The sequence below is a fragment of the Neoarius graeffei genome, chromosome 18, assembly GCF_027579695.1.
Source record: "Neoarius graeffei isolate fNeoGra1 chromosome 18, fNeoGra1.pri, whole genome shotgun sequence".
In the NCBI taxonomy this organism is placed as follows: domain Eukaryota; kingdom Metazoa; phylum Chordata; class Actinopteri; order Siluriformes; family Ariidae; genus Neoarius; species Neoarius graeffei.
In genome coordinates this window covers 60,380,723-60,394,526 of record NC_083586.1, presented here as the reverse complement: position 1 = coordinate 60,394,526, position 13,804 = coordinate 60,380,723, and the positions used below count along the sequence as shown (strand labels likewise).

Here is a 13,804-nt window from a genome sequence, read left to right as displayed (position 1 = left end):
ATGATGATAATTCTTGGGGGGGGGGGGGAACGTTCTTACAATCAGATACTTTCATTCCATATTTTGTTGCTTTTTTTTTTGTATTTTTGGGGGTTTTGTTCTCGAGTCGAGTTTTTATTTCGTCCTTGGTTGGTTCAGCAACATGCTCCGCCATTTTGTTTTACTCTACTCACGGTATATCCTAGTAGTAGAGTAGCCAATCAGAGCGCACGATTGCTCATATCCAGTGAATGTGAATAGAATAATGATGTTTATCCTAATGGAGAAGATTCAGTTGAGAAAACTGGCACTGCTTTTCATTAGTAACTTGTTGGAAACGTTCTGTACTGAAAAGCAGTCCGTCGTTTTTGCATTGCTTGAAGTCTGAGAGTGAAAAACAGTCAGTAAGTCAGTCGTTTGCTTTTTAATTTGCGAATTAAACTCAGCGTTTCTCTGTCCAGCATTTTTAGGAGGTTAATTATCCAGTGAACTTTTTCAAAACCCGTCTTTTTGACCACTGAAGACCCGATCAGTTTCTCATTCTCATTATCTCTAGCCGCTTTATCCTGTTCTACAGGGTCGCAGGCAAGCTGGTGCCTATCCCAGCTGACTACGGGCGAAAGGCGGGGTACACCCTGGACAAGTCGCCAGGTCATCACAGGGCTGACACATAGACACAGACAACCATTCACACTCACATTCACACCTACGGTCAATTTAGAGTCACCAGTTAACCTAACCTGCATGTCTTTGGACTGTGGGGGAAACCGGAGCACCCGGAGGAAACCCACGCGGACACGGGGAGAACATGCAAACTCCACACAGAAAGGCCCTCGCCGGCCACGGGGCTCGAACCCGGACCTTCTTGCTGTGAGGCGACAGCGCTAACCACTACACCACCGTGCCGCCCCCGATCAGTGTTATTATTATTTCTTTTTTCCTGGTTGTAGAGGTGATATTGTGTTAAGTGCTGCACTCTACTTTTTCCTTCATCTTGTCTTAAGTGCTTTTTGACATTTAGTTACATCAGCCTCATGTTTTGTTCTGTCCACAGGTTCACCGTGTTTCTTCTTTGCTCTTCTTGCAGCACTGATGCCATGGCAACTGCAACGAGGCAGAAATGAAAGAATGTGATGCTGATTACAGCGATGTAAAAAACTATAGTATATCTGTCTCTCTCTCTCTTCTTTTATTTTTCCTCCCTCAGGTGTTAGTGAAGAGCGGTCGCATCCCCATCGTCTCTCTGGAGTGTGTGTCGTGTAAAGCTCAGTCTCGCTATGAGATCAGCCAGACCTCCTACGTCTACCTGGCGGGGACCTGCAGCAACTGTCAGGGTTCTTACCGAGGGGTAGGAGGCACTTCATTCACTCCAACTATGACACCAAGACTGGTAGTTAAATACACGTCCACTGAAGTGCAAAGGCTTATATCCCTTTGTCCTTTAAAAGGGTGAATCATACAAACAGTAAAAGTAAGCCTTGGTCAAACGGTTCAAAAGAAAACTCAATAACATTTTTTGAACGCAGCATCAAATGTATTTCTAATCTCCCACTGTGAATCTGACTGGCAGTTTTTTCCTCCTTCTTCAGCTCTGTGAAAGAACAGTCTTCTCCAATTTTCTTCTGGATTCATTCTATTGACTATTAACAGCTCATAGCAAGCATCCTCGACAGTTTCGTGCCTTAGTCGTAACACTGTAAACACGTCCGGTCATTTTGAAGTTATTTTGAGGTTTGAGTAACTGGAGGATGCCAAGCTTTTCAGCGTATGTACAGTATTTACAAAACCTCTGTGTCAGTTTATGTAATATTTAAGGCTGTGCTGGAAAAATGTTTTTTCTTGTTAAGAGAAAATATCTTTTAAGCTAGGCTGCCTTTCAGATTTTTCAAGTGTAGGTCAGAAAAAGAATTTTCCTGGCACCCAATTAATTTTGTTTAGTGGACCGAAAGCTACTGAATTCAAATCACCGACTTCCAATTTTATTAGTTTTTTTTTTTTTTAGCTCATCCAGCCGTAGACCAGGCCTGATGAGTTTATACGATCACACATCGTCCATCCCTTATCGTCATCCGTCCACAATTTATCGGATTTCGATCAAACTTGCATACAATGTTCCGCAGGTGGCTGTGCATAAAAGTTGTCAAGATGGTGGCGCCACCTGTCTTATTTATGATTTTAAGGGCATCTGAAATTTTTTGGGTGACTCGTCACATTAAACGCTACTCTTCGTAAACTGCTAGGATGTTTTCACTGAAACTCACCCAGAAGACTCTAAAGTCATTCCAACAAGAGTTGTTCACCAGGTGGCACCACCTACCATGGATGCGGCTACACAGGGGTCATATGCAATTTCATAAAAATCGCTCCTCCTCCTACAGGAGTGATCGGAATTCAAACTCACACACAGCAACAGTGGCCGCTACGAGCTCCAGCCTCATTGAGGCTAAATTTTATTTATTTATTTTTATTTTATTTTTTTTACAGTCGGCTGTCTACTGCAGTACTTACGGTCATGTATAATTTAGTTTTGTTTAATTTAATGGCTTTGTTACAAATTTACAATAAAATACTGAGAAACTAAGACACCAAAAATGATCAAGTACATCTAACAAAGAAACTAAATAAAGAGGTGTGACGGGAAAAGGAACAGAACAGAACTTTCTTCCCAGTTGTGACCTAACCCCTACTTATTAAAAGGATAAGATGTACTATTTAAAAACTAAAGAAATTCTATTTGGAGATAGGAAAATATATACATTAATGAGGCAGCAATAGATAGAGGCAAAAATATAACTAATTATGGTAAGTTACAACACTGAGAATGTGTAAGAAGGCACCAATGTGCAGGAGGTTGCACGTTCAGTTCTCAGTGTTGCACTTACAAATAGAAAAGAGAGATACTGTGAATAAAGTCACAGTGATTTGTGCTAGCTCATACAAACCAGGACGTCTGGTCACCATACCCTATAGATCCAGAACGGTAAGAGATAGAGAATGACGCTTAGTGAGGGGGAAAAAGCCTGTTTTTCATGGATCATTCCAGGTCGGTGATCCAGATCAGCACCAAAAGTTGTAGCAATGTAATTCAGCCCAGAGGTACCCTTCATGTGAAATTTGGTGATGATTGGTTGAAAGCCAAGGGAGAAATAGCATCCTAAAAAGCGTTATAATAATAATAATAAGAAGACCCTTACAAAAAACAAGTTTATTCAAATGTGCTTCTGGTATACTTCTTTTAAATTAAAAATATGAGAGTATGCATTCAGTTTACTTTTTATTTACTTATCAGAGATATACTTAATAAAGTTATACACAAGTATACTTGGCTTATACTGAAAAGTATATAGAAAAGTCTAAGTATATTAAGTTTGTACTTAAACTTTTGATCAAGGTATACTTAACCAAAGTGTAATAAAGTATTAAAATATATTTGTGCTTTATGTTTAAGTGGACTTGCCCTGTAGTTGTGCTTCAGCATTGTTGACTCTTAGGTATGTCTGTGGTTCCATGTAAGGTTTTTTTTTTTCCCCCCAATTTCTCCTGAGTGGGATAATTTAAATTTTTTTTATTTCTTTCTCTTTTTTTTAGAGCTTGGATGTCAATTTCAGTTGTCATTGCCATGTTTTTATACTTTGGCATTTAATACAATGTTGCTTTAAATTTTAATTTTCAAGAAAATGAATATGTTCTTAATCCTGAGTATCTGTTGTTATTTTGTGAATTCTTACCTTTATAACTTCATTGTAACTTCAGGTACAAAACACTTAAGTTGTCTACTGGTAGTGTGTATGAGGTAAGGGTTAGGGCTAGAAAACTACTGTAATAGTATACCTAGAAGGGTAATTGCAGTAAACTTCAAAACTAAAAAGTGGACTAGATGTATATAACCAGTAACTAATAGTATATTTCCAATATGCTACAAAGTATACTTTTATAAACTAAAAAGTGGACTAGAAGTGTGTAACGAGTAACCCAATAGTATATTTCCAGTATACTACAAAGTAGACTTTAGTAAACTAAAAAGTGGACTAGAAGTATAAAACAAGTAAACTCATAGTATATTTCCAGTACACTATGAAGTACGCTTTTGTAAACTAAAGAGTGGACTACAAGTATAGAACTAGTAAACTATTAGTATAGAAGTTTACTTGTGGTATACCTGCAGTACAAAATAAAAAAAAAATACTAGTTGTATAGTCAACATTTACTTCTCTTCGACTTAAAGTATACTTTTTATAAACTAAAAGTGGGCCAACTTAGTCCCAAGAAGTATTAGATTAGTTTACTTACAAGTACACTACCGTTCAAAAGTTTGGGGTCACCCAGACAATTTTGTGTTTTCCATGAAAAGTCACACTTTTATTTACCACCATAAGTTGTAAAATGAATAGAAAATATAGTCAAGACATTTTTCTGGCCATTTTGAGCATTTAATCGACCCCGCAAATGTGATGCTCCAGAAACTCAATCTGCTCAAAGGAAGGTCAGTTTTATAGCTTCTCTAAAGAGCTCAACTGTTTTCAGCTGTGCTAACATGATTGTACAAGGGTTTTCTAATCATCCATTAGCCTTCTGAGGCAATGAGCAAACACATTGTACCATTAGAACACTGGAGTGAGAGTTGCTGGAAATGGGCCTCTATACACCTATGGAGATATTGCACCAAAAACCAGACATTTGCAGCTAGAATAGTCATTTACCACATTAGCAATGTATAGAGTGGATTTCTGATTAGTTTAAAGTGATCTTCATTGAAAAGAACAGTGCTTTTCTTTCAAAAATAAGGACATTTCAAAGGGACCCCAAACTTTTGAACGGTAGTGTATACTGTAAATACATTGATATCAGTATACTTGGTACACAAAAGTATACTTAAGGAAATATACTTGAATGTTTATCTCATCTCATTATCTCTAGCCGCTTTATCCTTCTACAGGGTCGCAGGCAAGCTGGAGCCTATCCCAGCTGACTACGGGCGAAAGGCGGGGTACACCCTGGACAAGTCGCCAGGTCATCACAGGGCTGACACATAGACACAGACAACCATTCACACTCACATTCACACCTACGCTCAATTTAGAGTCACCAGTTAACCTAACCTGCATGTCTTTGGACTGTGGGGGAAACCAGAGCACCCGGAGGAAACCCACGCGGACACGGGGAGAACATGCAAACTCCACACAGAAAGGCCCTCGCCGGCCCCGGGGCTCGAACCCAGGACCTTCTTGCTGTGAGGCAACAGCGCTAACCACTACACCACCGTGCCGCCCCAACTTTAATGTTTATACTTAATAAAATGAACTTGAAGTATACTTCTTTTTGATAAGGGGAAGAAGTAGAAAGATCCTGAATGAGAGTAACAGTTTGCGTGAGCACAAATTAAAAATTAGCTTTATGGTATCAATATTTACTTAAATATATGATATGTCTGATTAATTTCGAGCCTGGAGGACAGTACGCTGCTGTGCAAAGGAAAGCTGCAGTATCTGCATATTCTGCGAAATTGAGTTTTGTGTTTGAAGTTTAGGTGCCGTATCTGTTCTATGGTATGTGAAAGTTAGCGAAAGGCTCTACCTTACTCCAGCTTCTAGTTGCGAGTGTTTGAAATGTACCATGTCAAACCAAGGCAAACTGACGTTTACTTCAATTCAGTGATTCTGCAGATACTGCAGTTTGCCTTTGCACGGTTACGTGCCTTGCTTCGGATACATAAATTTTAATTAGGCTGGTCTTAAACAAACTAAGTGTATTGATTGCTTTAGTACCAGACGGCAATGAGTTCCGTCGTTCTGCAGTTCTAATAAAGTACGAATTCCTGTAGTAATCCTGTTTGCGTAAATATATGAAGTTGTAATTGTTGAGGTCATTATTACGTGTCCTATAACGTGGCTCAAATGTATCTAAGTAATTCTTAAATGTATGTCCCATAACATGGAACGCATGTCTCATGTTATGGGGCATATTGCTAACACAGAACGTCCCATAGATGTGGCACAGTAACACTTGGGACCTGGACTGAAGACGGGTAGATGGACAGGTGGAGCAAGAATACGAGACACTGATCCACTTTGTCGTCTACAAACTATACTATTACTATATTGTTCAGATTAAAAGAAATGCTTTTTCCCCACTTGAATATTCTCAAACCTACTAGCCTAGCAAAGAATGCACTATATTATTTTTTTTTTTCATTAGCCTCATTGCAGTTTACGGTAGGCTTCTATTTCAATACTTATGGAAATGTTATCGAACGTATTACTAACACAACTTCCCATAGCTAGCAGGAAACGCTGTTGTATTGAATCAACAAATACAAAAAGAGTCTAATACAACAAATTGCAAGGTTTATCATATTTTAGACTGAATTATTATCTAGAAAATACGATTACAACAACACCAAATCTTATCAAAGAAGTTATCTATTCTTTTTGAAAGCTGCATCACTCAAAAACCAAGTCCTGTGGTTGAAATCTGTTTCTAATGGTCTTGTCTTCAGGAGCCTCCAGTCTCTAACATTCCTTACAATGGCCTCGTGTAACGCTGAGCTTTATAGCAGATATCATATCCAAAGGGAATGCTGGGAATGGCACTATGACCTCACCAGTCCCAGTGACAGGTGTGAAGTCTGTATTTGGTCTCTTGTGAGTCACGCTTAAGCCGAGACACAGACACAGAGATAAAGTCATTGGAGAGGGTGCTCAATCATGTCCCCTAATCCCCCCCAAGGACATTCTTCTTCTTCATCTCTAAATGTTTACTTTGGCGTGTTCTGTCATGACTGTGGAATGAAACCGGCAAGGAAAACCCGAGACAGTACAGGGAATGATGTCATTGTTTGGACGTGATGTATTCCACATGGCACTGGGGTTAGCCATCTATACAAGGACACAGAAGGTGTTATATAAGGAACTAAAAGGGCACTCGGTAGAGTAGAGTGCATACCTCTGCCAAGCCATATATAATCAACATCAAAATCAAATCACTTGAACCGAGGATAATGTTAAAGCTGTCCACGAAATTTCATCCAAATCCATTCACTACTTTTTGAGCTCCGTTGGGGGAAAAAACAAAACAATCCTGGATCTGCAGACATATCCAGATTTGCATCAAAATCTAACTGACTGTTTCTTGGCCTATGGTCCACCTTTCCACCAAATTTCATCCAAATCCGTTCACTACTTTTTGAGTTACATTGGGGAAAAAACCCAAAACAATCCTGGATCTGCAGATATATCCAGATTTGCATCAAAATCTAATCGATTGTTCCTTGGCCCATGGTTCACCTTTCCACCAAATTTCATCCACTACTTTTGAGTTATGTTGGGAACAAACAAACAAACAAACAGAGACGAAAACATAACATCCTCCAACAAAGTTGCCAGAGGTAATAAAACACTCAGCGATATGCTGTTAGAGGAAAATAATCAACTATGGTATGGTGTGAAGGAGCAGACATATTGTAACCAACCTGAACTTGATTATTTTCCCAAAACTGCATGCTCCAAGGTGTTTTAATCTTCTTGTATAATTTTGATGATTAGACAACTTTCTTTGTATAAATGATTAAACCTCTGATTTGCAGCTAGCTGCGCTCCTGTCAGAGCTGCCGTTATAGAAAATGAATCAACGTTGTGCGCCTTTGCTCTTGCTGACACACATCATCAGGACCTCCACTGACTGACACGTCTGTTAGCACAGTCTAAACCCGATGCCATGTGTGCTTTCTGTGTTTTTGTTAGTGCTGGACGGCAGTAAACCATCACAATGAGCCGCTGGTTCTGGACCTGAACACCACCACAACTGGCCAGGACAGCATGAACCTGGTGCTGAGGAAGGGGATACTGCGGGACAACGAAACCTACGTCTTCAGTTTGCACGTCACCGATGACAGCATGGAGCAGGAGGGTGTGGCCAACATCGAGCTCCACCCGAACATGCCACCAGCTGGGGGGTCATGTTCACTGTGGGCTGACGGCGAGGGGCCAGAGGTGCACACGCTGCTGGACAGAGTACACTTCAAATGCACAGGTGAGAGAGGTGGAGCAAGAACATGTGGACTGAAGACAGGTAGACGGACAGGTAAGATGTGTGGAACAAGAAAGTGGCAGGTAAGACATGGACTGAGCACAGGTAGGTGGACAAGTGGGACAGGTGAAGCAAGAAAGTGGGATGCCATATCAGGTGAGACGTGGACTGAAGACGGGTACATGAGAGAGGTGGAGCAACAACTTGGGACACAATGACGAGTAAGACAGACCGTAGACACAGCCGGACAGATGGAGCAAGAATGTGTGGACTGAAGACTGGTAGATGGACAGGTGAGACAGAAGGAGCAAGAATGTGTGATGCTAAATCAGGTGAGACATGGACAGGGAAGACAGGTGGAGCAAGTACATGTGGACCAAAGACAGGTAGATGGACAAGGAGGACAGGTGGAGAGACTCAACAGTGTGACTGATATTTCAAAGCAAGTGGTGAACCTTCCATCAGGATATTTTAGAGAACATTTTGCAGAGACACACATCATCATACTGGTCCTGTCCTGGTCTCTTGTGTTGTTTAGGCTACACTGATTTGGACGAGACGGAGTCTCCGCTGGTCTACAGTCTGCTGGTGATGCGTTGCTCTAAATCCTACTGTGATGAATTTTGCGTGTATAAAGGTACCAGTCCAGAACATTCCACCTTCCTTCCACCTGGACTACACTCCACCCAGTACAGGGTCTCAGTCTCCATTACGGTGGAGGACCACCAGGGGGCGTCCATCACCGCCCTCAATGAGTGAGTCATTGCTTTGGGCTGCGTCCCAATTCACCACACTTTGTCCATCTATGTTTTTGAGACTAATCAAACCACTTATCAAATATGTACACCCCATTTTTACTGGCAAATTTTGTTTATTTAATCAAATTGTTTTTCATTCCCTTTATTTTTTTTTCCTACAAAATTCTCTGGGGCTTTTTACTCATGTCCGTTGGGTCTGAGATCCTTCACGTAGCCGCATATAACCCTGAACTTGCTCTGTTTTATTCAGCAGTGTGTGAAATCCATTCCCAAGTCATGACTTTGTTTTCAAGGAGTGGTTTGTATTATTTAGCGCCCCCTGCTGCCTAGGAGTTAAATTGCACTTACAGGGAAAACATTGGTGAGCTTTGATATTGATGTCTTCTCTTTTCACCAACTGTCTCTTTGCAAAACCTCTGCCAAAACAACAATTACCAAAAAATAAATCTGCTTCAGCAAATGGCAAGGCTAATTTCTGGGTCAGAAATAATGCCTGAAAACTGAAAACAAAGCCCAAAACGAACAAAGAAATGGCAAATCTGATGCGTGGCATTGTGGTGAATGTTTTTTTTTAAAGATGTCTTTAAAATGATGTAATTATTAGCGGTCTAGAAACACTTTCAAATGTCACAAACTGCACCTTTAAGACATGATGATGTTCAGTATGGTAAGTACTGTATAGACGTCATAGATGTGAAGTATATGTGCCACAGTGGACGATGCCCCTGAGAGTCATGTGACTCTGTCCTGATTCACCTGCTTTCTCTTTCTCCTCCCAGCCCTCTTTATTTTTTTTATACTTTGGTTGACCACTGATGGCTGGGCTGCGTTCCAAATACCTAGTGTGAAATTGCACATATACAATAATACAGGCATTTAGCAGATGCTCTTATCCAGAGGGATGTACAGCATACAACTGGGGAGCAGTTGGGGGTTAGTTGCCTTGCTCAAGGGCACTTCAGCCATTCCTGCTGATCTAGGGAATCGAACCAGCAACCTTTTGGTCCCAAAACTGCTTCTGTAACCATTATCCTGTGTGTGTTTTGTGTGTTAGGCCCATGACGGTGATGTTGCCGCAGGTTCCTGGCGGATTCAGCAGTCTGGCTCACTGGTTGAGTGTGATGACGGACACCACTCTGAATGAGCTGCTGAAACAGGGCGACTCTCAGCGCGTCCGCGAGCTCTCCCTCGCCCTCATCACTGTGCTCAATGGGGTCAGACTCTTCCGATAATCTATCCATCCTTCCATACAGCCACGTGTTAAAGACAAGCCCCGTGTTTTTACCCTGATCTCTGTCCATCACATCTGTAGTGGATGTCAGATTATTAGGTTTTGTTTGTCATGGTGTCACGTTCGTCTTGGTGTATAATCAGATTGGACGTCATCCATCCATTATCTGTAGCCGCTTATCCTGTATAGGGTCGCGGGCAAGCTGGAGCCTATCCCAGCTGACTATGGGTGAGAGGCGGGGTCCACCCTGGACAAACCGCCAGATCATCGCAGGGCTAGATTGGATGCCTATTCAATTAATTTATTTATTTATTTATACATACCTGATCATACAGTGGGGCAAAAAAGTATTTAGTCAGCCACCAATTGTGCAAGTTCTCATCTCATTATCTGTAGCCGCTTTATCCTGTTCTACAGGGTCGCAGGCAAGCTGAAGCCTATCCCAGCTGACTACGGGCGAAAGGCGGGGTACACCCTGGACAAGTCGCCAGGTCATCACAGGGCTGACACATAGACACAGACAACCATTCACACTCACATTCACACCTACGGTCAATTTAGAGTCACCAGTTAACCTAACCTGCATGTCTTTGGACTGTGGGGGAAACCGGAACACCCGGAGGAAACCCACGCGGACACGGGGAGAACATGCAAACTCCGCACAGAAAGGCCCTCACCAGCCACGGGGCTTGAACCCGGACCTTCTTGCTGTGAGGCGACGGCGCTAACCACTACACCACCGTGCCGCCCTTGTGCAAGTTCTCCCACTTAAAAAGATGAGAGATGCCTGTAATTTTCATCGTAGGTACACTTCAACTATGAGAGACAGAATGGGGGAAAGAATCCAGGAAATCACATTGTAGGATTTTTAATGAATTAATTGGTAAATTCCTCGGTAAAATAAGTATTTGGTCACCTACAAACAAGCAAGATTTCTGGCTCTCACAGACCTGTAACTTCTTCTTTAAGAGGCTCCTCTGTCCTCCACTCGTTACCTGTATTAATGGCACCTGTTTGAACTCGTTATCAGTATAAAAGACACCTGTCCACAACCTCAAACAGTCACACTCCAAACTCCACTATGGCCAAGACCAAAGAGCTGTCAAAGGACACCAGAAACAAAATTGTAGACCTGCACCAGGCTGGGAAGACTGAATCTGCAATAGGTAAGCAGCTTGGTGTGAAGAAATCAACTGTGGGAGCAATTATTAGAAAATGGAAGACATACAAGACCACTGATAATGCCCCTCGATCTGGGGCTCCACGCAAGATCTCACCCCATGGGGTCAAAATGATCACAAGAACGGTGAGCAAAAATCCCAGAACCACACGGGGGGACCTAGTGAATGACCTGCAGAGAGCTGGGACCAAAGTAACAAAGGCTACCATCAGTAACACACTACGCCGCCAGGGACTCAAATCCTGCAGTGCCAGACGTGTCCTCCTGCTTAAGCCAGTACATGTCCAGGCCCGTCTGAAGTTTGCTAGAGAGCATTTGGATGATCCAGAAGAGGATTGGGAGAATGTGATATGGTCAGATGAAACCAAAATAGAACTTTTTGGTAAAAACTCAACTTGTCGTGTTTGGAGGAGGAAGAATGCTGAGTTGCATCCAAAGAACACCATACCTACTGTGAAGCATGGGGGTGGAAACATCATGCTTTGGGGCTGTTTTTCTGCAAAGGGACCAGGACGACTGATCCGTGTAAAGGAAAGAATAAATGGGGCCATGTATCGTGAGATTTTGAGTGAAAACCTCCTTCCATCAGCAAGGGCATTGAAGATGAAACGTGGCTGGGTCTTTCAGCATGACAATGATCCCAAACACACCGCCCGGGCAACGAAGGAGTGGCTTCGTAAGAAGCATTTCAAGGTTCTGGAGTGGCCTAGCCAGTCTCCAGATCTCAACCCCATAGAAAATCTTTGGAGGGAGTTGAAAGTCCGTGTTGCCCAGTGACAGCCCCAAAACATCACTGCTCTAGAGGAGATCTGCATGGAGGAATGGGCCAAAATGCCAGCAACAGTGTGTGAAAACCTTGTGAAGACTTACAGAAAACGTTTGACCTCTGTCATTGCCAACAAAGGGTATATAACAAAGTATTGAGATGAACTTTTGTTATTGACCAAATACTTATTTTCCACCATAATTTGCAAATAAATTCTTTAAAAATCAGACAATGTGATTTTCTGGATTTTTTTTTTCTCATTTCGTCTCTCATAGTTGAAGTGTACCTATGATGAAAATTACAGGCCTCTCTCATCTTTTTAAGCGGGAGAACTTGCACAGTTGGTGACTGACTAAATACTTTTTTGCCCCACTGTATATCTTACCTCAGTCTTTCTCATCGCAGCGTTTATAAGGACAATGTGATACAACAACGTGACTAATGCTGACTTTAATCAATCTTTGAGCAAAGTTGTGTGTAAATGTTTACGTCACCCAAACCAAATGAACAAGTTGCGCTGAAGTTCCAGAACAGCTGATTTTCTTCATACTTCCATGCATAATTATGTTGACGAATAACAATCATCTGTAAATTACCAGGTGCTTGGACTGCACAGCTGATTTGCATTTGGTTACGCCCACAAAACTCCATAAAAGGCAATGGCTCACAGAGTTGAAATGACAAATAAACGGCAAAAATAAAAAAACCTTCTCAGAGGTAGAAGTGAAAGTTATTTTGACTCAAGTCCATGCTAATATATTAGAGAGGGAGACAGAGAGAGGATATTACACTGTGGCGCGAAGATATGAAGTTTATCTTCGAGTGATGAATATATATATCACGAGTGAGCAAAGTGAATGAGTGATATATTTTTCAACACAAGAAGATAAACTTTATATCTTCACCCCACTATGTAATGTTCTTTATATTATATGGACACATCCACAAAAATACACGCAAGTTAATGAAAAGAATTTTAATACTGAACAACAAAGCAGGAAAACACTGGGAGTGAAATATCGGGAAATATTATCCATACAGGACACTTTTTTTTATATATTTTTGGAATAAAAATGTGTTCTATTCCCTTCTAGCAGGTTTCATTCGTTTGGTTTGATAGCATGCAATATTGTTAGCATGTCGCTTATCCTACGTGTATTACGTCACTCTACCCAGTGGAGAATGAGCGTTGAATATGGTTTACGATATTGCATGGTTGTCAAGACAACATGACATCACACGTTGGAGACATAAAACTTCCAGGCTAGCGAATGAGCAACTGGGACAATTTGTAAGTAAACAAACATAGCTGCCAGGTTTGCTTTGTTAAATACGGAAGATTTTGAGAGAATTCTGAAAGAGAAAGACGCATTGAACACCCAAAAGGAATGTAGAATAATAATAATAATAATAATAATAATAATATTGGCTGGCCTTTTTCGTGGTCTATCAGATATATTCCATTCAGCTACTCGTCTTTGGCTCATTGACTATCGTGCTCGCTGAATGGAATACATCTGATATACCACGAAAAAAAGCCAGTCAATATTATTTAAATATGTCACTCAGATCCGTGATGTATTTTGGATGAAAAATGCGAGTTTTTCAACACGAGAAGATAAACTTCATATCTTCAAGCCAACATGTGATTTTCTTTTTATTATATCGACACATTCACAAACAAAAAGTCCCCGAATTTATCAAAACAACTCACTCATCGATTTCCTCACGAGTGACAGATAGAGATTTATGTAACAGTTTTGGTTCTCCACGTCCCGGATGGAGCTTGGATGGAAAATACCAGTGGCTAGTGGCGAATTTCCCAGTAAAACACTCATGTCCATGTAATGTAATATAATATAATA

At 41.2% G+C, this 13,804-nt stretch overlaps 1 protein-coding gene across 2 annotated transcripts in view; it reads left to right on the top strand.

Moving 5' to 3' along the window:
* pkd1a (polycystic kidney disease 1a) overlaps window positions 1-13,804 on the top strand; it is a 160,432-nt gene that overhangs the window by 115,257 nt on the left and 31,371 nt on the right. Inside the window, exons 19-22 of one of the 2 annotated variants that reach the window (XM_060899130.1) lie at window positions 1,187-1,327; window positions 7,719-8,007; window positions 8,543-8,759; window positions 9,817-9,976. In XM_060899130.1, the coding sequence (XP_060755113.1) occupies window positions 1,187-1,327; window positions 7,719-8,007; window positions 8,543-8,759; window positions 9,817-9,976 (807 nt within the window). The remainder of the gene's footprint in view (window positions 1-1,186; window positions 1,328-7,718; window positions 8,008-8,542; window positions 8,760-9,816; window positions 9,977-13,804) is intronic. The other variant, XM_060899131.1, reaches the window with a different exon arrangement.